General features: G+C 40.9%; 1 protein-coding gene and 1 long non-coding RNA gene across 2 annotated transcripts in view; one reads left to right on the forward strand and one right to left on the reverse strand.

Annotated features, from left to right (window-relative positions):
* Nucleotides 1-1,708, reverse strand: part of NALF1 (NALCN channel auxiliary factor 1) — a 761,784-nt gene extending 760,076 nt beyond the window's left edge. Inside the window, exon 1 of the mRNA XM_074963418.1 lies at nucleotides 259-1,708. Within this exon, the coding sequence (XP_074819519.1) occupies nucleotides 259-1,068 (810 nt within the window). The 5' untranslated portion in view covers nucleotides 1,069-1,708. The remainder of the gene's footprint in view (nucleotides 1-258) is intronic.
* Nucleotides 1-24,231, forward strand: LOC141993780 (uncharacterized). Its single transcript, XR_012640941.1, has 3 exons — nucleotides 1-656; nucleotides 18,375-18,455; nucleotides 23,829-24,231. It is a non-coding gene; the product is annotated as an uncharacterized LOC141993780 (long non-coding RNA).
* Nucleotides 24,232-25,200: the final 969 nt, after the last annotated feature.

Genomic DNA, 25,200 nt, shown 5'->3' on the forward strand with positions numbered 1-25,200 from the left:
GCCGAGTTTGAGCCAATCGCATATTCATGAGTAGGGGAAATCCAGCTCTGCACTCCCAGAGGACCAAGGATCACTCTTCTTTTCCTTGCAAGCAATGCGTAAATAAGGGCTCCTTGTCAGTTTCCACTAGAAGAGTCAATTCCTCCCTACTGATTAAAGCCATCAGCACCCGAATTAAAAACACCACCAACAATAAAAGGGAAAGCAACCAGCCGGCCCATCAATGAAAGAGAGCATAAAACACAGCAGGGCTCCTACCTTACAATCCTCAGGACACGATTTCACCGAGTATTCATCCGATTGTAAATACTTCTGGAGCATAACCTCAAACTCTTCGTATTTCTCCTGAGCGTGCTGGTCGTAGCGCTGGTAAGCCTGGACGCACTGGCGGCAGGAGCCTTCCCCCTCCAGCACCACATCCAGACTGCAGTTCAAAGTGTCCGGATTGGACAACCCGGCGAACAACTCCCAAAGGGTGTAGGAATTACAAAAGGAAAGGTAAAAATCCGTCAAGTTCCAGCCCGGAGTCGGATGACTCCCAGTCACCTGCTGCTCCCGGCTCCATCTCCCCCGGCACACAGAGTCCGCATCCTCCACGCTGAAACACTGGCCAGACGCGGAGCTGTGCGGGTAACACGTCTCCAGGCGCCAAAAAGGTTTGGTGGAGTTCCCTAGAAAAATAGCCTTGTTGTTGTTGTTATTGTTATTATTTTTGCTGCTGCTGCCGCTGCTGCTGGGGGAGGGAGGCAGGGTGGGTAATGAGGAGGAGAGGAGTCTATGGGCCGCCTGTGCCGCAGGCGAGGGCTCCCCCATGCTAGAGAGTAGCTCCCGCTCCGGATGCTCGGGCTGCTGCTGCGCCTTGTCTCTGGTCCTGGTGAGTTTGGCTTCGGCACAGAACCACAAGTGATCAGAGAGCAGGACTGTGAAAAACAAGAGCGATGCCAGGGACAGTCGCCATTTCTGAGCCCTCTCTGAATCAGTGAAGGGTTTCTCGTTCTCCCGGGGTGCAAACCAGATTTTTAGGCCGTCATCGTACTGCCGACTGCACATCCAAGCACCCCTGGTCATATTTTGGGAACGCGCAGCCCTGGCCGACTCCACCGTGAGGGCTCCGTTGCCAGTGTCACCACAATATGCATTGACTTAAAAGATTGGGGGGGATTTTCTTGCCTTCCTCTCTCTCTCTCTCTCTCTCCCGCTCTCTCTCTTTCTTTCTCTTCTTTCTTCTTCTTCTTCTTCTTCTTCTTCTTCTTCTTCTTCTTGTTCTTTTTCTTCTTCGTCCTCTCCCTATTGAAATGTTGTTGGGTTTTGCAGGTGGATCCGGCTGGGTCTCACCACAGATCCATCCAATACAGAGTACGGTGGAGCAGATGAGAGCAACAATGCAGAGAGAGGAGGAGGAGGAGGAGGAGGAGGTGGTGGTGCTGGTGGTGGTGGTGGTGGCGGCTGGTGGTGGGGTTGGCTGGCTGCTTCTTTTCCTCCCCTCCTCTCACCCAGGCATTGTCAGATAGCAGATCTCCATCGCTCTCCTGAGAAAAGCCGGCTGCCCCCTGCCAGCTGCATGCCGCTTCCCCCGCTGCCGACGGGCGGCTGGAGGAGAGCAGCTCCCCTGCCTGCCTTGCCTCCCTCCTTCCTAACGCTGCCGGGGCTGCTTCTCCTCCTCCTGAGCCCAGAGCCCTGGCACAGATGCCTGCACCCCGGTCTCCGTCTTCCCCGCTCCCTCCTCCCCCCCCACCCCCCACCCCCACCCGCGCTCTAGCCGGCGCGGCGCTGCTGCAGGGCTCCCGGAGCGCGGCTGAGGACGCGGAAGGGGAGGAGGAGGCGGCGGCGGCGGCTGGTGACAGTGAGCGGCGGCGGCGGCGGCTGGGGCCGCGGGGCGCGTTCTCCCCCGGCGCGCGGGGCGGGCTTGCCTGGGTTTTGCCTCCCGGTGGCCACGGTCATCTTTGGTCCCTGGGCTAAGTTGCCGCCATCTTCGTCCTGGAGAAGCACTTTTTTGGGGGGAGCGCTGCCTTTTGCGTCATCTCCTCCCGCGCCGAGCTCGCTCTCTCCTGGCGCAGTGGCCGCCGCTCTTCCTCCGCCTGCCCACGGAGGTGGGGGAAGGCACCGGGGACCACATGGCCCCACCGGCGGGCTTCCGGAGCGCAACTCCTCAGCCCGCGCCACTCGCCTCGCTTCGCCACGTCCTAAGCTCCAGCATCCCCGGCTCTTGCCTTTGCTCCCATCAGTGGCTCCTTCTTCCTTCCCTCTGTGGCCCCGAACCACCTCCTCCCCGCAGGGCGATGGCTGGAGGGATCTGTCTCTCTGTGGGTGTCCTTCGTGTGTGCCGTGTCATCTCAAACAGCAAACGGCTCGGGTCAGATACGATGTCAGGGGCCGGGTGAGAGCTGGATCCTGCCAGGGTTTTTATGGCCCCCCGTTACCCAATATTCCACTGCCCACATGAAAACTAAGTCTGCCCGTCCATATTTCACTTGACATAACTCCTAGACCTCCAAAGCAGCCCAGAGCAATTGCACTGCAACACCCCAACTGCCACCTGGAACCTCAGATTGCACTGCCTAAATGAAGAACCCGTTTAGCCTCGTGTGTCTTCAAAATCCTGACCCTGATACACCCCAGTGTAACAGTAACACAAAAACTTGGATCCCACATCTGGATCCTGCTACGTTTTGCCCCCAAACCCTGAAATTGTACCATCAAAACAGAGAACAATGTTTGCTTCTATTATTCAAAAAAAAAAAAAACAAAAAACCAACAACCGCCAAATCCAAAATCTAAAAACAAAACAAAAAACCCACTGGACGCCAAAACATCCCAGTCATAGAACTTTACAACTCTAATTTGGCACTTATATCTTGCCGGATCTGGCTATTTTTTTTTTGGCTGCATATCCTTCAGAATATCATTTAGATGTTGTACATATGCAGCATCTAATAGTCCACTTGAATAATCAGAGTCCTAACATATCGTGGGGCAACAGTGCCACAAAAGTATGTCTGGCAAGGGTTTTGGCACTGAACAGCCAAGGTATAATTTAAATGGAGTCTTCATTTACAAGAATTCATCTCCTGTTTTGGTCATGTGATACATATATCAGTAGTGTTATTTATCTTTCCTTTTACAGTGGATACTCTTAAAAATGAATTTCAGTTTAAAGATACAGACTATTGGTGAGACTTGTAATATCTCTACATGCAGGATGAATCTTTTTAAGTGTACCCATTGTACTTCATAAAATGTAGTCCTCCCCATTATTTAGTCAGTCATGTATTTATTCCTTAGCAAATGGGAGCGATACTATAATATACTAGATATACTTGGTCTGGGCTCAGAGTGGGGGGTAGGGACAAGGGGGACCTTTTGAGGTCTCTTTCAGCCCTATATGTCTATCATTCTATCATCCTATTATCATAATCTACAAGTACCCACAGAGGGAACAGATTCATGATAATAGGTGGCTCTTTAATTCAGTATCCAAGAGATTAATAAGATCCAATGGTTGGAAGCAGAAACTAGACAAATGCAGGCTAGAAATAAAGTGCACATTTTAAACAGTGACCATAATTAACCAGGGGGACAACTTACCTAGAGAGGTGGTGGATTTTCTATCACTTGAAGTCTTAAATCAAGACTGGATATTTTTCTAAAAGATATTCTATAGCTCAACCAGAAGTTATGGGTTTCATGGAGAAATTCTTTTGTCTGTGTTGGCAAGGGGCTCAGACTAGATAATCATAATGGCCCCAGTGGGCCTTAAAATCGGAGTGAAGTTCATTTAAAACTACTGAACATTAATATTGAAAGAAAAACTATATAGCAGTCAATCAGACCACATCACAGTTCTTAGTCAATCAGAACACATAATCTGCTAACCCTTAACATACTTCAGTTTGGTACTTTGATTCTAATGATTTCAAGGGTTGGGGCAAAAAATTTGCAGAATCCATCGGGATGCAGGTGCCAGCTCTGCATTTTTGCATTGGGATATGTTGATGGCTGGATTTTTTGTTTCTTTTTTTGATTTTGGTACAAGAGCAGCTAAACTTGCTCTCTATTTGTGCAGGGGAAAGAGCAGGTTAGTGTAAAAAAACAGGCAGGATCCAAAAGGTTCCAGATATCATGATTTTGTGGTTCTATTCCACCAGGATGCAGTGGCATTTGGATTTCTATTTTCCTGGAGTTGGAACAGCTAAATTTGTTTAAGCAGTGTAATTTATGGGATGGACCCCCAAAATGGCTGCATCCACCAGGATGCAGGTGCTGGATTTGGGTTTTTGTGATACTGTTGCTCTGGTATATGTTGGATTCAGGTAGTTCTTTTTGTTGTTTATTTGGTTTGGGTTTTTTTCCCTCTCACCCATACAATAGGAGTCACTAAACTTGTTCTCTGTTTAGGTAGTGGAATGTGGAGGGCTGGCATCAAAAAGTGGCAGGATTTAGCAGGATCAACATTTTACTCAGACCCCCATGAAAAAGAGAGTGAACTAGTAAAGATGTTAGTGGCTCTGGCTCCTGTGTGTGTGTGTGTGTGTGTGTGTGTGTGTGTGTGTGTGTGAATTACTTCTCTACTGAAACTTCCCTGAGTTTGAACTAAGTTCACAATCATTCTGATAGGAATTATAGATATATGGTGTTATGTAACATTTTATTTGGCATTCTCCACATTTGTTTGGAAAATATTTGATCACTCAACTGACATTTAGTAATAAAATATAATGGGGAAATCACAGAGTAATTCTCGCAATTTGTATTCCTTTGCTTTCATCTCAGATCTGATTTTCTATACTAGGGTATGTATCAAACTGATGTGTTGTTTCCTCTTCTGTATCTCTTCCAAATCCTCATTTCTCCCCGCCACCAAATAAGTTATTATGTTGGTTTGATGCAGACGTCTGCAGCAGCTGGTTCCTGCTGGATCTGAACTGTTACAGTTCAGTTCTCTGGTGCCCCTTAGTGTTAGGTCTTGGAGCTGGGGGGTGGGGGAGTAATGCTACAGAATGGGAAAATCAGCAATTTCATTACATGTGGGGGAAAATTCTTCAGATATATAAAATGACTGATTGATCATCCCTTAGATTTCCATTAATACTTTTTCTATGATAGTTTTGATGTGAATAGCTAGATTTTGATTTAACTATGAGTTTACTATTTGTTATTTGGATATAAAAGTCAGAGCTTACTTTTGTCCACATATATTATAAAAGTATGTCCTTACACTCAGCATTCTTACTAAAGACTTTTGCTTTTGTTTTAATAACAACTCTGGTGGTATGTAGTACTGACTTCTTACTGGAAGTACTTATTACTTCTTGCCTGCCAAAGCTTGGCAAGCATGAAGAACTCATGCAAGCCTGCTTCCTTAGTAAGCAAGAGTCAACAGATGTTCTCCAGACTGATCTCTTGAATGGTGCTTAGTTCAGTGTAAATTAACTTTACCATGTAGTGATTCTAGCAGTGGAATTAAAGAGCTTATGTTCTTTTAATTCTTTGACTCAAGTCCACAATACAACTAATTTATTTACTATTTTATCTCAGTGCAAAATCTATTGGAATAACCTATGCACAACATTTAAGAATCTGAAAACAATTTCTTAAGTGATTCTCTATGTGTTTTCTTATTCCGCATATTTTAGAAAATCTTAACAAGGAACAAGAATTGGCTACAGGTAATTTTAGTAGGTAAAAGTTAGTCTCATATAAAAGACAACAAATATTTAAAAACAGTCATCTTTAAACTCTACCTTATAATATACATATAATAATCTACAACTGTCTATGTTACCTTCTTCTCCTGCTTTGAAATTTGTGTACAATATATAGTGAGCACCAAAAGAAACTGTTCCATCAGACTTACAAGCTATGACAGTACATATGTCTTTCAGAAGATTTATAACATAAACCATATAAAATAGCTTTGTGATTACTGGCTTGGCTTTGTTGTGTGTGTGTTTTTATAGCTGGGGTTTACACTAAGAAGAGTATTCTGTACATTTGTTGAGTACCATCTTTTGTAAAGTCCTGCAGCAGGTTAATTTTTTAATATAGTAAATCTTGTTTTGTTAGCTGAGTTAATTGGCTTTACTGACACTGTTACTGTGGCAATTACAACTTGAAATATTCACTTTATAGGAAGAATACCTTACTTTTCCTTGCATTTAGAGTCTGATCCTCCATTCCTTATATAAAAAAGCAAGAGTGGGCACTTTAATAGTTTTTCTTACATATGCTGTTTGGTTTTAGATGTAGTGATTTGGATAGATTTTAATGGGAACATCTATAAATCACGCTTCTGCTGCTATGTCTTCAACAGACATTCATCAGTTACTTATTTCAGTATATTCAACGTATTCTATAATTTGTTTTTACTTTATTCAACTTCTCAGGGCCATGTGAATTTTAATATACAAATTGTAGAGAGATTCAGAGGTTTTATTTTCTGAATCTTGTCAATAATAAGGATAATATGATTGTGATTATAAGACCAGAACAAACTTACAACATCTAAGTTTTTCTTTCCCTGCCTCACTTGTAGACATTCTTCTTTGATTTTAAATATATTTTTCTTAGGCTCACAAATGCAGGTGTTTTTTTGTAAAGGGGTGGGGGGCAGTTCTGTTTACTGGGGCCTACTCCAAAGACCTAAAGTAAATGGAGGTGTTCACATTGACTTCAGTGAGCTTTGAATCAGCTCCCAGGCTCGTGAGTTTACACTCATATTGATCTATTTCTTTTTCTTTTCTTTTTTTCCATGTACCTCCATTACACAGCATGCAGTAGCCATCACCCCCACACACCAGGCAGGTGTGCAAGAACATAGATAGGCTAATTGAAATACCTCTATGCTCTCCTGTTTTCATTCTCCTTTACAGGAAATACATCCAGAACCATCCCACAATATTCTATTTTTGTATGTGTGCCCCGATGATTAGACATAACAGAGAACTAGACTGAGGTAAGAATATACATTATGGAACCAGAATACTGAAGCTGACTGATTCCAACAATTTTATTTGGACAGATGTCATAAACGGGCTGTGCAAACTGCTGTCTCCACAGTTTGCCACTCAACATTCACCTCATCTCCTGCCTTTAAAATATAATGCTAAGTCTTTGTGTTCTGGCTACAGGTTCTTCAAAAAAGGTAGCTGGTGAGGTGTCTGAAACTATACTAGTCTTCATGTCCAAATGTATTGGACATTTCATAGCTCCCCTGTTCTTGTATGCCAATAACACGATAATATTCCTAATATCAGAGAAGCATGAGCAGTACACTGAAAATGATTGGGACTTTCCCCAGAGGTCACCTTTGTTCAAGAAAATGGAATGCATTGACTGCACACATGTTGCTACAGTGCCATGTGCCAATGAGGGAGAAAGAATTTTTTTTTTAACAGAAAGCTCTTTTATAGCATTACTGTGCAGATGGTGTCTGACTCAAGCTGTGTGGTGACTCAAGTACTTGTGGTCTGCCCAGTATCCTCCTACAACTCATTCGATGTGTTTAACCTGAATGTAAACATCACATTGTGGCTTCAGGTTAATGAGATAGCTACTAGGTGAGTAATGAGCACATGGGTGATTTTCAATATTCCTGTACACAATTTTCATATTTATATGGAATTCTAATGTACTGCACATGGGCCATTGATTGCTAGTGTCAGTTTTCAGTTGCATGTATATCGTGCAGTATCCTTTGACTGGGATAGCTCTACAGGAAGTTCAAACTCCTGGCAGCATAACTATCAGGATCTTTGCAGTACATAAGCTTTCCCCTACCTCAGAGGTGCAGTCCTGCAGAAAGTTTTTTTTTTATTATTCTGGTAAATAAATGTTACTTTGATATATAAATGGAGATGATAACCATGTATTTTATTTACCATATATATGTCAATGAAAATGCAGACAATTCTAACTTTATACTCTTGTTATAAAAGAGAAAGAAAATGTAATTCTGTTAATTCCCTAAATTACCTTCTCCTTCTTATTATTTATATTATAGCTGCATCTAGGAGTGCTAATCAGTGTGCAGAGACCTATTGGGGAAGAAGGCTCCAGAAAGCTCACAATGTAGGATTTTGAAAAGATACAATAGGTAGATAAACAGACAAGCTGGGGTCAGGACAAATCAGAAACAGGTAATAGTAAATGTAGATATGTTTACATATGTAAATAGTAGTCACTGAACTGGCCATAGATCACACTGATGTCAAGGGGATTTAAAGGGTGATCATTAGGGCTGGCCAAAAAATTAGATAATTTTTTGTGATTTTTTTTAAAATTGGTTTTAAAAAATATTTTTAAATCAATAAGAGTTAGGCACCTAACCCTCTGGCATGCTTTTATAAATCCCACTAAGTGCCTATATGCATCTCTGGGTACTTAAAAAGAAAAGGAGTACTTGTGGCACCTTAGAGACTAACAAATTTCTTTGAGCATAAGCTTTCGTGAGCTACAGCTCACGTCATTGGATGCATGCAGTGGAAAATACAGTGGGGAGATTTTATATACACAGAGAACATGAAACAATGGGTGTTACCATACACACTGTAATGAGACAGATCAGGTAAGGTGAGCTATTACCAGCAGGAGAGTGGTGGGGGGGGACCTTTTGTAGTGATAATCAGGGTGGGTCATTTCCAGCAGTTGATGAGAACGTGTGAGGAACAGTGGAGGGGGGGGGGGGAGGGAAATAAACATGGGGAAATAGTTTTACTTTGTGTAATGACCCATCCACTCCCAGTCTTTATTCAAGCCTAAGTTAATTGTATCCAGTTTGCAAATTAATTCCAATTCAGCAGTCTCTCGTTGGAGTCTGTTTCTGAAGTTTTTTTGTTGAAGAATTGCCACTTTTAGGAGTGTAATCGAGTGACCAGAGAGATTGAAGTGTTCTCCGACTGGTTTTTGAATGTTATAATTCTTGACGTCTGATTTGTGTCATTTATTCTTTTACGTAGAGACTGTCCATTGTTTCATGTTCTCTGTGTATATAAAATCTCCCCACTGTATTTTCCACTACATGCATCTGATGAAGTGAGCTGTAGCTCATGAAAGCTTATGCTCAAATAAATTTGTTAGTCTCTAAGGTGCCACAAGTACTCCTTTTCTTTTTGCGGATACAGACTAACACAGCTGCTACTCTGAAATCTGGGTACTTAAGTAATTTCGAAAATCTAGACCATTGGTGCTTAACCAAAATACATACATCATTTTTGAAATTGGGACTTTAAAATTTTATTACAAGTTTAATATACAATTCTGTGAGCCAACATCTTTTCCCCAGAACAACACTTAGGAATCTGGAATCTAAAGGGAAGAGTTATTTATCATTAATTGTTATTAAGTGTTATTAATAATCCCTAATTGTCCCGAATGAAAGATGTAAGCTAATGACAACCAAGCTTAAGGAATGTTTCACATTCAGGCTTCCAGCAGGGGTCCAAAATACCTTGGAAACACTGAAAAACAACCTCCTCATGGAAATGGGCAGCCTCGGGTACTGTCGGAAAGCTCCTGCTACTTGCTTCTCGGCAGTTTTAGACACAGTCAGTCACAAGATGCTACTGATCCACATACATGATGTAGCGGGAAGAGAAGATGCGGTTCTAAAATGGATCAAAACATTTTTCTCTTCAACAAAACACTTAGTAGTGATGGGTTCCACTTTCTCAAAAGGTGGAGGTGGGGTCCCTCAGGTAATCACCCTAGCACTCCTCCACAACAATAATTTACAAAGGACTTTGTGGGACATCATTCTCATCAGTATACCAATGACAGTAACGTGTTATTGATTTCCAGAGGCAGCTAGATTCATCCAGAATTTTACTGCATTCAGGACATATTAGAAGATCCTCCCCATCTCTTTGACAAAGTATTTCCACCAAAAAACAAATGTGTTCCCCAGACAGATTCTAATTTAGCCAACAAGAGTAGAGGAAGGGTAAACAATTCCATAAGGTTAACTAGTGACCTTGCCATATAGATTTAATTTACCTAGGAACTGCTGAGATACTATGGTGATGGAACAGATAGATGGATATATAGATGTAAGTGTGACTGGGTGTCTGGAAGGGCAACACAGAGAATGCGACACTCAGGGCAAAGTGCAAGAAATAGGGCAGATAATCCCCCAAAACTGGTGGTTTATCCTATAATTAGATTCACCAACCCATTAAGAAAAGAGCTTCTGCAGTACCATACTGGTTAACCAAAAGCCAAACACAGTTCCCTTTAGGCATTTCAGGCCTTGGCTCCCATACAAATAAATAGGTCCAATATAGGAAGAGGTTACTGAAAACCTAATTCACCATATGTGAGGTTCATACTAATCCCAAAGTATCAGACACTTACTCCAGGTCAATATGAATCTCTGATCTTACCCAAATATCATGCTGTTGGCCAATCCTTAGTAAACTAACTAAAGATTTATTAATAAAAGAAAAGAAGAGATTTATAAATGTTTAATAGATCACATACATACAAATGATTGCAAAGTCCTTATATCAGGTTTGTAGCAGTGATGGAATAGACTACTGGCTTGCAAAAGTCTCTCTGGTAACTTCCAAAAGATGGGAAGGTCTTCAGTCCAGAGTTCAAGGTGCTCTTTTTAGTTGTAAATCCACAGTCCAGAGAATTAAAGCAGAAAAGAGGCAAAATGGAAATATCTCAGGAGTCTTTTTATATCCTCTGCCATGTGCCTGGATATTTACTGTCCCAAACAAAGCCCACAGGCCAGGTGCATGGAAAGTTACTGGCCCAAGATGAAGTCCAGGGTCACATGAGCATATCACATGTTCTTACATGACTTGCTGAATCACTGGGCGTGGCCTTTGGCTCTTTGCTGTCTGAGGCATCCTCAAGAAAAGCTATTTGGGTGGGATGAGTTTCTTCCATGGCCTATTGTGAGAGTGGAGTGTCCTTGATGGACTATCAATGCCTAGATCTACATCAGGGCTAGACAGCTATCTGGAGGATGTCACCAAGGAATATAACACAGATTAAAGATGCAAGCACATAGCCAAAATTCATAACTTCAGATACAAAGATCATACCTGCATATAAACAGGAAAATCATAGTTAGCAAATCATAACTTTTCCATTGACACCGTACATGATACACTTTGTATAAAATTTATGGAAATTGTGTAACAGTGGTAAGAACAGTGATATAAATGGTCACCTTTCTTATACACAGCATCACCGTAAGCGTATGAGCAACTCTCAAATAGAAAAGGATGCCAAGGACCTGCACAGGCATGCTATACATGCTGCAATACCCAGCTTCTCTGTGGTCCTAGTGTGGCAATGTGCAAAGGCTCTTTTATGATAGGTGAGTAGGTATAGGAGGAAGGCAGGAAGGAGTATGAGGCTGGAAAATCTGCTACTATATAGATCTTCTCATTCTACCAATTAGGAAGCCACTGTGGCTGTGTGGCCTTTTGGTAGCCTCTATAGAGCATCTTTGTTTTCAAGTTGATCGCAAATAAATAATTCTGACTGAGGAGGCACAGAGGATTTGGGCCTTTCTTAATAAAGCAAAACACTGTATTCTGTATTTTCTAGCTTGAACTGTATTTTTCTTAATTACAAAGTAAACAAAATTGAAGTTAATTACTGAAAGATTCCATAGTTCTTTACAATATTTATTCACAAATATCTCAATGAGACGTCTGTCCAGGTAAATATTTCTTAAAGGTTTCCCTTAAATCTAAACTAGCAAGCAGACAACGTGGGTAGGATTTGATAGTAATTAAAACTATCCTCTGATTAAATTTACACAACATTATTTCTTCTGCCTACTTTAAAGCTTGTAATTTATGTTATGTTTTTATTTCCTTTAATAGACTCAACTAAATTTCCTTTCCTTTCCATTTTAGTACTATGTTTTCCTACAAGGTATATATGTAGTAAGACTAATCACAAATACAGTGCGCACACACTGATCCCACACCTACATAAAGCCAGATCCCCAGTATATATTGAAATCAATAGAGATCCACAGATTTCACCAGCTAAGAGTCAGGCTCATAGTTTGGACACTGATTGATATTATAAAGAAACCTACAATAGATAGGTAAATTTTGGAATGGCAATAGTCATTCCATAGTTAAGGTTACAGCTGACTTTCCATTATAAACACAATTGGTCTCCCTACCCCTCACATCCATAAACAAATAAATATTGGCTGCAAAATTGATAAGTTAGATCTCGGGCTAAAGTATTTTTTTAAACCAAATTAAAAGTGGAATAGGCAAACAGTTGCTAAAATACATCCCAAAAAATAAGGGTGTTCACCAGAGTACAAAACAATATTGAACATACTTTTTGCCACTTAGTAGCAGTGGCAAGAAAGAAGAAAACAGTGTGATGCAAACAGTGCTTATTGGGATAATAGCTTACACATATTCTTGTGGTGGGCCCATGGAGAACCTTAAGAGAGAGAGAGAGAGAGAGAGTTTCCCCAGGAAACCCAGAACATGGATTTGTTTCACATATTTCTTGTTAGCAATGTTTAAATAGTTTAAAAATTTTAAAACTAACCTGTAATTAAAATAGGTGTCCTTGGTAGATCATTTTTGAAAGGCTTTCGAAAAGAACTTTGTTTTAAATGGGGTATGAGGAGAGGATAGTTGACAGGTGCCCAAGAAGTTGAAAACTATTCCAAGTGACAGCACTGATGAGAATTAAAAATAATGCGGAAAGCTAAATCCTCCATTTTTGACTGCCTGAGAGATTTTTGAACAAGACTTTGGGCTTCTTGCCTTGCTCCCACATAAAAGTTTGAAGCAACTTGTTTATTTTGATTTATACTGGCAACAAGTTGACTGATTCACTGCAGCAGAATCTACTTGCAGATCCCACCCCCTCCTTCCCTTTTTTATTAAACATGCAACATTCCATTATATCTAGAACTAGATGTATAGATTCAAATATTCCAAGGCCAGAAGGGAATACTTGGATCATCTACTCTAAATTCCTGTATAACACAGGCCAGAAAACTTCCCCAAAATAATTCCTAGAGTATATCTTTTAGAAAAACATCCAATATTGATTTAAAAATTGACAATGATAGAGAATCCACCCTAATCCTTGATAAATTGTTCCAATGATTAATTACTCTCACTGTTAAAAATGTACACCTTATTTGCAATCTGAATTTGTCTAGATTCAGCTGCCAGTGATTGGATCATGTTATACCTATTTCTATTAGACTGGAGCACCCATTGTCAAATATTTGCTCCCCGTGTAGCTACTTATAGATAGTGATCAAGCCACCCCTTTCATCTGCTTTTTGTTAAACTATATGGATTGAGCTCCTTGAGTGTTTCACTATAATGAATGTTTTCTATTCTTTTAGTAATTCTTGTGGCTCTTCTCTGAACCCTCTCCACTTTATCAATATTTTTGTTGAATAGTTGACATCAGAACTGGGCACAATATTCCAGCAGTGGTCGCATCAGTGACAAATACAGAGATTAACTTCTCTGCTTGTAATTGAGATTCCCCCATTTAGGATCCAAGGATTGTATTAGCCCTTTTGGCCACAGCACCGCATTGGAAGCTCATATTCAGATGATTACCCATCATGACCTCTTCATCTTTTTCAGGGTCACTGCTTTCCAGGATAGAGACTCATCCTGTATGACTGACATTCTTTGTCCTTAACTGTATGCCTTTACATTTAGATGTATAAAAATAATATTGTTTTCTTGCGTCTAGTTTACCAAGCGATCTAGGTTGTTCTGTATCAGTGACCTGTCCTCTTCATTATTTATCACTCCCCCAATTTGTATGTCCTGTCTCTGTAAACTTTACCAGAGTTTATTTACTATTTTCTTCCAGACCATTGATAAAAATATTAAATAGCATAGGGCCAAGAGCCACTTCCTATGGGACCCCCTTAGAAATCACCCACTCGATGATGATTCCCTATTTACAATTACATTTTGAGACAAATTAGTTAGTCAGTTTTTAATCCATTTAATCTGTGCCATATTAATTTTGTAGCATTTTAGTTTTTTAATCAAAATGTGATGCAGTACCAAGTCAAACACCTTAGAGAAATATACGAATATTACATCAACACTATTATCTTTATCAACCAAACTTGTAATCTCATAAAAAAAAAAGAACGTCAAGTTAGTTTGACTGGCTCTGTGTCCCACAAACACATGTTGACTGGTACTAATTATATTACCCTTCTTTAATTCTTCATTAATCAAGACCATTATCAGCCCCTCCAATATCCATGATTGATGTCAGACTGATAGGCCTATAATTACCCAGATCATCCCATTCACCCCTTTTAAATATTGACTCCACATTATCTTTCTTCTAGTCATCTGGAAATTCCCCAGTGTTCTAAGAGTTATTAAATATCAGCATTAACAATCCATTGAGCACATCACTCAGCTCTTTTAAAACTCCTGGATGCAAGTTATCTGGACCTACTTGTTTAAAAGATTAGTAGCTGCTGTTTAACATCGTCTGAGATAACAGATACATCTTCTGTTTTTCCCCAAATACAGAACAGAAATATTTATTGAACACTTCTGTCTTTTCCACATTATTATTGATAATTCTACTATTTCTGTATAGTAATGAACCAATACCATCTCAATATTCATTTTGTTCCTAATATACTTTAAGAACTCCTTATTGTTCTTAACTCTGCTGGCCATAAATTCTCCTTGTGTTCTTTTACTTCCCTTATCAGTTTTCTACCATTCCTGTACAGTGTATAATGTAAAATAAAAAAGAGTTTTTGAATACGAATTTGAATTTTCAAATGATTTTAACTTGGCCATATTCACACTCCTTTTCTGAAAACTCATAAATGAGTCCATTTGCTAGCACGAACATTCACAGAAAATGAAATTACCAAGTGACTCACAATATTGACTTGGGAAGTGCTTTCAGGCTTATCTAGTCAAGGAAAAGAAACAATATCAAATGTTTTATCTGAACAATCACAATTTAGCAACATGAATATCGATGAACAAACCAACACATTTTAAAGGTATTTGTTCCATAAATCTGAATAACACATACGTTTAAGGATATCATGACCAGCTCACAGATATTATCTGAACAGAAAAATTAATCAAATAGTTTGTGCTATATTAGTCACATAGACCTAATTATAGTATTAGCACTTCATTAGGGACATGTCCCTTGAATGTTTATTTTATTTATTTATGAACTTATATCTACACCCATTGTTGAGGTAAATCTATGCCTTTTATCAGTAAAAACAGAGAGACAGTGTGGGTGAGGTAACATCTTTTATTGGACCAATTTCTGTTGGTGAGAGAGACAAGTTTTCAAGCGCACCTGAAGAAGAGCTCTGTGTAAGCTTGAAAGCTTCCCTCTCACTCACAGAAGTTGGTTCAATAAAAGATGTTACCTCATCCACATTGCCTCTCTCATACCCTGCGAATGACACGGCTATAACAACATTGCATATATCAGTAAAAAATAGTTATATATAAGCAGAATATAACAGAATCCCTGGATAGATATCAGAGCACTGGTGTTATGTGCTCATAATGGCTTTCCTGAACCTAAAGCTTTTAAGTATTCTTTAGCTCTGGGGTACAGCATACTGCAGTAATCTAGTTTGAAGCTGTAAAGGCATAGACCACTAGGGCAAGGTCCACATCAGAGAGAGAATGGTTGAAGCCTCTGAGTCAATCATAGCACCTTTTACCACCTATTTGTCATAGCTGTTATCTGAGACTTAGGAACCATTGTGGACTGTGGATTGAAAATGACTCTCAGCAGTGATCTGTACTTGCAATAGCCATAAAACACCTCTGACAGTACGTGCATTCATAATCTCCACCCATTCCTTTAGATACTTCCCTATATCTGTCAGTATAATTTCCTTTTCACACAAATTGAGCCCTAACTGGTACAGTCTCATAGGCATTACTATGCTGGACCAGACCAAGGTCCATCAAGTCCAGTAGCCTGTCTCTGAGAGTGATCAGAATCAAATGCTCCATAGGAAGGTACAAGATCCTCACAGTAGGCATCTGCTGGGTAATGTGCCCCCCCCACCCTCCGTACACATTAGGTTGTATCTTGATCTCTAACATTTAAAGACTAGCTTAATCCCTGAAGCACAAGGTTTAATGTCCCTTTGACAACATTATTGTTATAAGTAATTGTGATAACTCTGGATAATCTTGATATCAATATAAATGTGCAACCCCTTTTGAGTCTTGTTAAATTCTTGACCTCAAAAACTTTGTGTGGCAATGGGTTCCACAGTCTAATTACACATTGAGTGAAATAGTATTTCTTTTTATTCCATTTAAATTTCCCACCTTTTAATTTCATTCAGTCTCCCCTTACTCTTGTGTGAGAGAACAGAAGTTCCCAATCTACCTTCTCTAGGCCATTCATTATTGTCTGTACTTTTGTCATGTTCCCTCTTTTATTCATCTGCTTTCTAAGTTAAACAATCCCAATTTTTTCCATCTGCCTTTACATGACAAAATTGGCATGCTCTTCATCATTCTTCTCACTCTTCTCTGAACTCCCTCTACTTCTGTAATATCCTTTTCGACTCGAATGGCACACATTATTGCAGATGACACTGTACCAGTAATTTATATAAAGACACTATAATATTCTTTTCAGAGTAGCAGCTGTGTTAATCTATATCTGCAAAAAGAAAAGGAGTACTTGTGGCACCTTAGAGACTAACAAATTTATTTGAGCATAAGCTTTCATGAGCTACAGCTCACGTCATTGGATGAATGCAGTGGAAAATACAGTGGGGAGATTTTAATATACACAGAGAACATGAAACAATGGGTGTTACCATACACACTGTAACGAGAGTGATCAGGTAAGGTGAGCTATTACCAGCAGGAGAGTGGTGGGGGGGACCTTTTGTAGTGATAATCAAGGTGGGCCATATCCAGCAGTTGACAATAACTTCTGAGGAACAGTGGGGGGGTGGGGAGAATAAACATGGGGAAATAGTTGTACTTTGTGTAATGACCCATCCAGTCCCAGTCTTTATTCAAGCCTAATTTAATGGTGTCCAGTTTGCAAATTAATTCCAATTCAGCAGTCTCTCATTGGAGTCTGTTTTTGAAGTTTTTTTGTTGGAGAATTGTGACTTTTAGGTCTGTAATCGAGTGACCAGAGAGATTGAAGTGTTCTCTGACTGGTTTTTGAAGGTTATAATTCTTTACGTCTGATTTGTGTCCATTTATTCTTTTATGTAGAGACTGTCCAGTTTGGCCAATGTACATGGCAGAGGGGCATTGCTGGCACATGATGACATATATCACATTGGTAGATGTGCAGGTGAAGGAGCCTCTGATAGTGTGGCTGATGTGATTCGGCCCTATGATGGTGTCCCCTGAATAGATATGTGGACACAGTTGGCAGTGGGTTTTGTTGCAAGGATAGGTTCCTGGGTTAGTGTTTTTGTTGTGTGGTGTGTGGTTGCTGGTGAGTATTTACTTCAGGTTGTGGAGCTGCCTGTAAGCAAGGACTGGCCTGTCTCTCAAGATCTGTGAGAGTGATGGGTCGTCCTTCAGGACGACCTATCCTGAAGGATGACCCATCACTCTCACAGATCTTGAGAGACAGGCCAGTCCTTGCTTACAGACAGCCCCACAACCTGAAGCAAATACTCACCAGCAACCACACACCAATATGTCTTGTTAAAACACTTAGTGTACGTGAAAAGAAGTGATGACAAGATAGAAATTTGTGGAACTCTGCATGTGATAACGTTAGAGTAAACAAGCAAGTACACATGACATGTCCACCCTTTGAGCCCTCTCACAGAGGAAGGAATAAAGCTACAGAATAGCCATGAATACACATCCTCGTGGCTCCACATACTAGTGAACAGAACCTTGTACCAATTTATTTTAAAGTTTTGACAACAAAGGGAACCAAACCAGCATAGAGACTTTAATTGTTTCCACTGACAGGACCTGGATGTTCTGGGAACAAAATATTGGGCAAGATTAAGCAGTTAAGAATACATAGAAATCATATGGAGAGAGTCCCAGAAGGACTCCAATCATAGAGGAAGCATCTCATGGATATGAAAAACACCACAGTAAATGGCATCCCTCTGACTCTTGTGAAATATTTTATAAAACCTTCATTATCTCAGCCCATAAATTTACACCAAAGCCAGTTGTCTGCCCACCTCTGGAAATGCAGGAGAGTTACTACTAATGTGAAACTTTAATAATTCCTGTGAGTTATATAACTGGAGGTGACAGAACTTACATGTGATTATGAAGTACAGAAGGAAGGGAAGTCACCTACATGAATAGTCCTACTTCTGAGCTGCTGTGTATCTCTTGGCTAAAGAACAAATATTTTTTCTTTTTCAGGCTTCCATTGTGTTCTGTCAATAGATTGTCCTCTGCAGTGTTGTGGCAGCTGTGTTGGTCCCAGGATATTAGAGAGACAAGGTGGGTGAGGTAATACCTTTTATTGGACCAACATCTGTTGGTGAGAAAGACAAGTTTTTGAGCTTACACAGAGCTCTTCTTCAAGCTGTCAGTTGTTACACTGTCTAGAGTGGCTGACAACCATGAGTGCCAGCAGACTGTCAAAAAGCAGGCAGATATTCCTACTGGTGGTATGTTCTATAATTAGATGTCACCAACCTAGCACCAAATGTGAACTCCAAAGGACTACAAGAGTCTTATAATGGAGTCACAGTCAGTCCCCTTTGACACTCTAGTCTATCTTGCCACCCAGGCAAGCTGGACTATGTAATAAATGGTCACTTACACCAAAAATCACAAACTAATCAGGTTATACCCAGTCCCAAGAAACCAGACACTCACATAGGTCCATTTACATCCCAGATCTCACACCAAAGACAATGCTGGTAGCCAATTCTATAGTAAACTAACTAAAGGTTCATTAGCTAAGAAAAAGGAATAAGTTACTGAGAGGTTAAAGCAGGTAAAATATATGTACAAGTGAGTCACAGTCTATAATTTCAAAAGGTAGCAGAGATGTAGTAATTTTCCAGTTTCCCAAAAGTATTTTGGGGCTACTCTGAGTAACTCTGGGAAACTCCATCTTCTTGGTCGGTTATTCTGTCCTTTTAGAATCCAGACAGTCCAGAGACCGTCCTGTCATGCTGCCCAACTCTGGGAATGAAACATGGATTGCACAGCTTGGAGAGCTGCAAACATTTTGGCTAAACCCTGCCCTCGACAGTGCTGCAAGGAACAGCCAGAACACTGGCGGACACGTCCTCTGTTGGTCCAGCCATGATTCCACATTGTGACCAGGCATGTGTGTGATTGGGTTCACTTTGCTGCTGCTCTAAAAAGGAGCAGTGTGTAACCCCTGCTAATGTGTGCTGCTAAGTACTGGCCATCAGTCCATGCTTCTTTTTTTTTGAGACATGGTACTTGGCCCACATTTTAGACGGCCCTCTTAAGATTGTCTAAAAAGGAACAGTGTGCATCACCTGCTAACATGTGCTGCTAGTGGGCCATCAGTCCGTGCCTCCTTGGGCCCACCTATTGGACGGCCCTTCTAATCCTTACTTGAACACATAGGAGAGATCGTGTCCTGCAGCTACCTCAGGGGGTTAGGAAGGGAAGATGTGAAGGGGGAGAGGGTAAAGATTAGGGAGAAGGGGGCTGTCTAAACTTTCTTCACATCACTAGTGCCTAGCTGAGAGTAGGACTCCACTCTTCATGTAGAATCAAGCCCTTACTTCTCTCTGAAATCTTCCCCTTCCTCATTAGAGAAGCTTGGCAAATATAATGCCCTCAAGAATTGTTCCATATCTTTTTTTAATCGATCTGTTACAATCATGGTCAGCTATCTCACTGGAAATAAAATTATTTAAAAGAACCATTAACATCATCATTATCTGAAACACACAATCCCTCTACATTATAAACTTCCCAAAAACATTTTTTAGCTTTCTTATATTTTCCCTAACCAGACCATTAGCTTGACTGATTTATCTCCTTTTCTGCACACCTAATTCTGTTGAGTACATACAGCTTCTCTGCCTGTCAAGCAGTAGCCAATTTATGCTTGCATTTGGTTTCATTAACTTCTGTAATACCTCTAATAAGTGGAATACCTTCAAACAGTTTCTTCAGTCACTTTCAAGATCTATTTCTACTGAGTCTTTCTATGAAATTAATTTTTTGCATAGGTAAAAGAGTTCCACAATTTTAACAGGTGAATAATTTTTTGTTAAAGGGAGAGAGTACCAAAGAAAATTAACAACCGTGACTGTTTGGTATTGTGTCACATGCCAGAGCACAAAAGCAGCTACCGTTTTCAATCTGATTAAAACCTGAAGAGCTAAAGAATTATTATAGCTTTTTTATTGTATTGCTTTTGTGAGGCAAAAGTGAAACGTAATTTTAAAAATGCACAAGAAAAAAGACTGTTTATTAATTTAATAAGTGAACAGCATGATTTAAAACTAGCGGAGGCCATTGATTATTTTATCCAGAAAAGGATTCCAGCAATTTTAAAAATAATTCATAAGGCCATAAAGGGACTCGTGAGCTGGTGTCATATTACTAACAACTTGGCTACATTTGTTTGTGTTGGCTGAAGTTGTCTGGTGAGGTGTTTTTTTATGAATTGGATGGTTGAGGCACATGTGTTGAATGAGGCTGAATGAAGACTGTGCTTTCCAAAAACTAATGTCAATTGGTTGCTAACTAATTCATTTAACATAATTTCAGACATTACCTAGATTTTTATTGTTTGGATTGGTGGTTATTTTTTTTAAGCAACCTTAACTAATATACAACTTAATATTTTTGTGTGGGAATTTCCTTGTTTTGTGGAAGTACTATGTTCTATATGGTATATTTGGATGAGGATGTCTGGTTTTTGTTTTTGTTTTTAACTTTTTATTACATATATTACAAGAATATACATGTACATAATTATTTCCTTTTATTTTTCATATCTTAACCTATGCAAGGGTGACATGGTAAGTACCTAATAATATCAGATGGACTCAAAATCACATGGTAGAGGTAAGATGCTGAGACCTGCTCCATTGTAAGGCTTATTCCAATTAGGTTGATTCATGGAGTCCTTTGTGGTACTCCAGGGCTCACCCATGCCATCTGGATTGGTTTTTTTAGTCATTGTTCTCAATGGTAGCAGAACACTTATATGCATAGCGCCCTATCTATGACCCCTAATAGAGCAAAACTTCTTTTGAAATCAATATAAGTTTTGTTTAATTAAGGACTGTGTAATTTACCTATTAGAATTTGTGGATAGTAGAAGAAATAACAATATAAAGATTCTGGTAATAATGAATGACGATGGAAGAATGCTTCATTTTTAGCAAACCAGTAGTTGAAAAAATATGTACTCCATCCACCTATCACCATCCTTAAGAAACAATTAGTTTTTCTGTTTGCAGTTTTAAGGGGAGCTTGTGGCCAGAGGTAACCACGAAATAATCACCCAAGATCCACAGGTTAATTAGCACTCCTTTGTGTAAAGAAATAGGTTGCTAACGTATTATCTAAAGTAAATGTGGGACAAGACAAGCTGATGAACAGCAGTATTATTAAACTATGTTACTTTCCTGCTGCATTTTTTATAAACTCATCAAGTAGTGAGTATATCAACATGAATTAAATATCATATGAAAGTCTTAACTAAAAATGTGAGCATCTGAAGAGGAATACAATTTACTTGGAGTTTATTACAAGAATAACTTTAACAAAAAACACTGGTGTGTCTTTAATGAATAAAAAAAGGTAGTGAAGTTTGTGCATATAATTTCTGATATGTCTGTTTAAACAGTACCTTCTTAAAAACTTGAAAGGCTATGAGGTTATTTCTAAAAGATACAGGAGTCTGGTCCAAAGTCCATTGAAGTCAATGGTAGTTTTTTAGATCATCAATTCTGATTAACTAGAATTACATGAGACTAATGTAGACTAAGACCTACACGGTTAGATTGACGTAAGCTGTCTTGCGTTGACCTAGTTGTGCATCCAGGTACGCTTAAATCTGCCTCCCACTGATGTACTCTCTCCATTACACCAACTTAGTAACACCACCTCCCCAAGCAGGGTTAAGCCATGGTCAAAGTACTGAGGTCGATACAGCACTGCATTACCTATGTCAATCCTAACAGTCCTCCAGTAGCTGTCCTGCAATGCCTGACTCTGACCACTCTGGCAGTGCTTAATTTGTGCCAGAGCTTGCCAGGGCTGAGCTCCGGCACGTCTAGGCTTGGCAGTTCATAGCCCCAGCACTCGGGCTAGCCACGTCAATTTGCTTGAGCCCTGGCACCTAATTGCTTGAGCCCTGGCACTTCTTTCATTACAAATTAAGCACTGTGCTCTGGTCACAATTGTGAACACCACTGCCCAGGGGTCACAGATACCAGTAGCCTCCTCCCCCCATGCATCCTGCCGCCCTTTAAAACCTTGAACATTTTAAAATTGCCTTTTCCTGATTGTCCTTCTTGGTGAGCACACCTAGCAGCTCTCTTTTGTTGTGTACCCAGTTGACCATGCCAGCTACATGCTCCGGATGTGCTCCGATGTAAAGTAGACAGGAGATATTGGATCTCCTTGGCCTGTGGGAAGAAGAGGCTGTGCAGGCCATAGAAATGTGGACATCTGTGAGCAGATTGCACGGGGGATGCAAGAGAAGGGGTATGATGGGGATCAGCAACCTTGCTGCATGAGAGTGAAGGAACTGCATCAGGCATATTAGAAGGCCAGGGAGGACAACAATTGATCTGGTGCTAAGCCACAGACCTGCCGCTTTTAGAAAGACTGGTATGCCATAGTTGGCAGAGAATCTATCTCCACCCCACACACCACTGTGGATGCCTCTGAGCAGCCCGAGTCACAGCCCCTGTCAAACAGCAAGGATGAGAAGGAGATGGAGGAAGAAAAGGAAGAGGATGAGGGACATGTGACGGGGGGGTGGAGTCCAGCTATGCTGTGAGCCAGGACCTATTTGAGACTCCACCGCAGTCTAGTCAGTCCCAGCTGTCGAGCACGGGTGAGCCTGTTGCAGGAAAAGGATCCTTAGATAAGTGCGTAAATTCATTTCCCTTTACAGTGATGGCATCCCCAATTTGGCAGGACACAGCTATCAACTTTTCTTTAATTAACTCTGACTAGAAGAGGTAGTGGTAAAACAGAGAGAGGTAGCAGCACTGCTATCCTCTTTTCATTCCTCTGTAGCGTTAGGAAGGAGGTGCGGGGGAGGAGCATGCACCACAGTTTCTTTATGGACACAGAGATGTTCCTTGAATCCTCCTGAGAGATCACAATGTAACTTTCATGGAAGTACTCTGCAATCCTCTCCCAAAAGTTTCTAGGGAGGGATGCCTTATTTCTTCTTCCACGGTAGGACACTTTCTCATGGCAGTCAGCAATAACTTCTGCAGGCACCATTGCAGTACACAGGCTGGTAGCATGTGGCCCAGGCAGCTTTTGGGACACCAGCAGCAGCTGGGCTCTTTCTGCCTTTGTTATACTCAGGAGTGAGATATCAGCTAAAATCACCAACACCTGTGGAAAATGGTGCCAGTACTCAGTCAATTGCCGTATAGTCATAGTTTTGTGCAACTGAGCAATTCTCTCACCCCTGGTGGGCCATCCTCACCATGGCTGGTGCTGTGAGTGGAGCTGTGCATACACACTCTGAAGCAGAAGTGTCAATAAGCGTGTCTTGTTTAAAGCTTTAGGGGGGGAGGTCTGAATCTTAGCTTTCACTTTCTGTTGTGACTATACTGGGTGTTTTATCTGCAACTGCTGACATGGAGGCCTTAAGAAATTTTTCCTTCACACCTGCAGAACATCTGACCCGGATAAGCAGGAGAAAGAAGAGGACTTGGGAGGACATGTTCAGTGAGATCCTGCAAGGCAGTGCTACCATTAGTCCATGAGCATAGAGCCTTGCGGGCGAACATTGCAGACAGCCTGGAGAAGGAAAGAGCAGACAGGATCAAAGCCCCAGAGTTCCGGCAGGAAAAGGAGAGGTAGAAGAACGAGGACATAATGGGGCTACTCTGGCAGCAAACTTATGATGCAGGCTCTTGTGCACCTACTGGTTCCATAATCCAAGGCTTGCCTCCCTTTGTAGTCCAGAGAACTGCAGTATAGTATCTTCCTACACCCCCAACCCCAACAATGCGTGTGACATCGGGGCCACAACCCTATCCCTACCACTCCACCGTGGGGGATAGTAAGGACAACTACAACTTCACACACCTGCGAAAGTCATGGCTGACATATTGGCAGTTAAAATGGACACGAATGTTCCTTCCCTTTCTTTAAACTCTTTTCCATAAATTTATTATGGTTTTAATGTTTTTGGTTTTTACTTGCAGAGAATTTTTGAAGTGTTTTCATTACCCAAAAAAGCTCTATTGTTTGATGAATAATTCATTTTTATTAGTTCCCAACATATGCTGCAGAATGCCTGGCAGTAGTGAAAGCACCCACTTGCTTGTTGCACACTGTGACACAACTCATAGGACCAGTGAAAAAGTGTAATAATTATAAATGTACAGCAAGCACCATAAAATTAGTAGGTTCAGGGTCAGTGTTATATGCATAGATGTGCACCAACCACCACACAATTCCTAACAGGCCCCCACCCTGCAGGGACAGCTGGCGCACAGTAAACCACTGCACTATTCCTGTGGCTGGCTGTTAAAGTGCTCTTTCAAAGCCTCCCTGAGCCATATAAATCTGAACTGAGCTCTTTTTATAGCCCTTGTGCCTGGCTATTAAAACTCAGCAGAGAGTCGTTCCAACTCTGCCCTCCACCCCAGAGGCAACTTTCCTCCTTTGCTTCACAGATATTATGCAGGACATAGCAGGCAGTTATAACCATTGGGATATTTTTTTCACTGATCCAGGCTTGTGAGTAAACAAGGCCAGTGTCCCTTCTATCTACCAAAACCACATTCTACTGTCATTCTTCACCTGCTGAGCCAGTAGCTGAATCTCTTCTTGGTGCTGTCGAGGTGGCCAGTATATGCCTTCATGAGCTAGGGGCTTAAGAGTATGCTGAGTCCCCAAGGTTCACTATAGCCATTTCAACATCCCCAATGGCAACCCACCAGTCAGGAAAGAATGTCCCTGTACACAGCTTTCTGAACAGTCCTATGTTCTTGAAGACGCAAGTGTCATGCTCCTTGCCTCACCAGCCAACACTGGT

This window comes from Natator depressus, chromosome 1, assembly GCF_965152275.1.
Source record: "Natator depressus isolate rNatDep1 chromosome 1, rNatDep2.hap1, whole genome shotgun sequence".
Taxonomy (NCBI): domain Eukaryota; kingdom Metazoa; phylum Chordata; order Testudines; family Cheloniidae; genus Natator; species Natator depressus.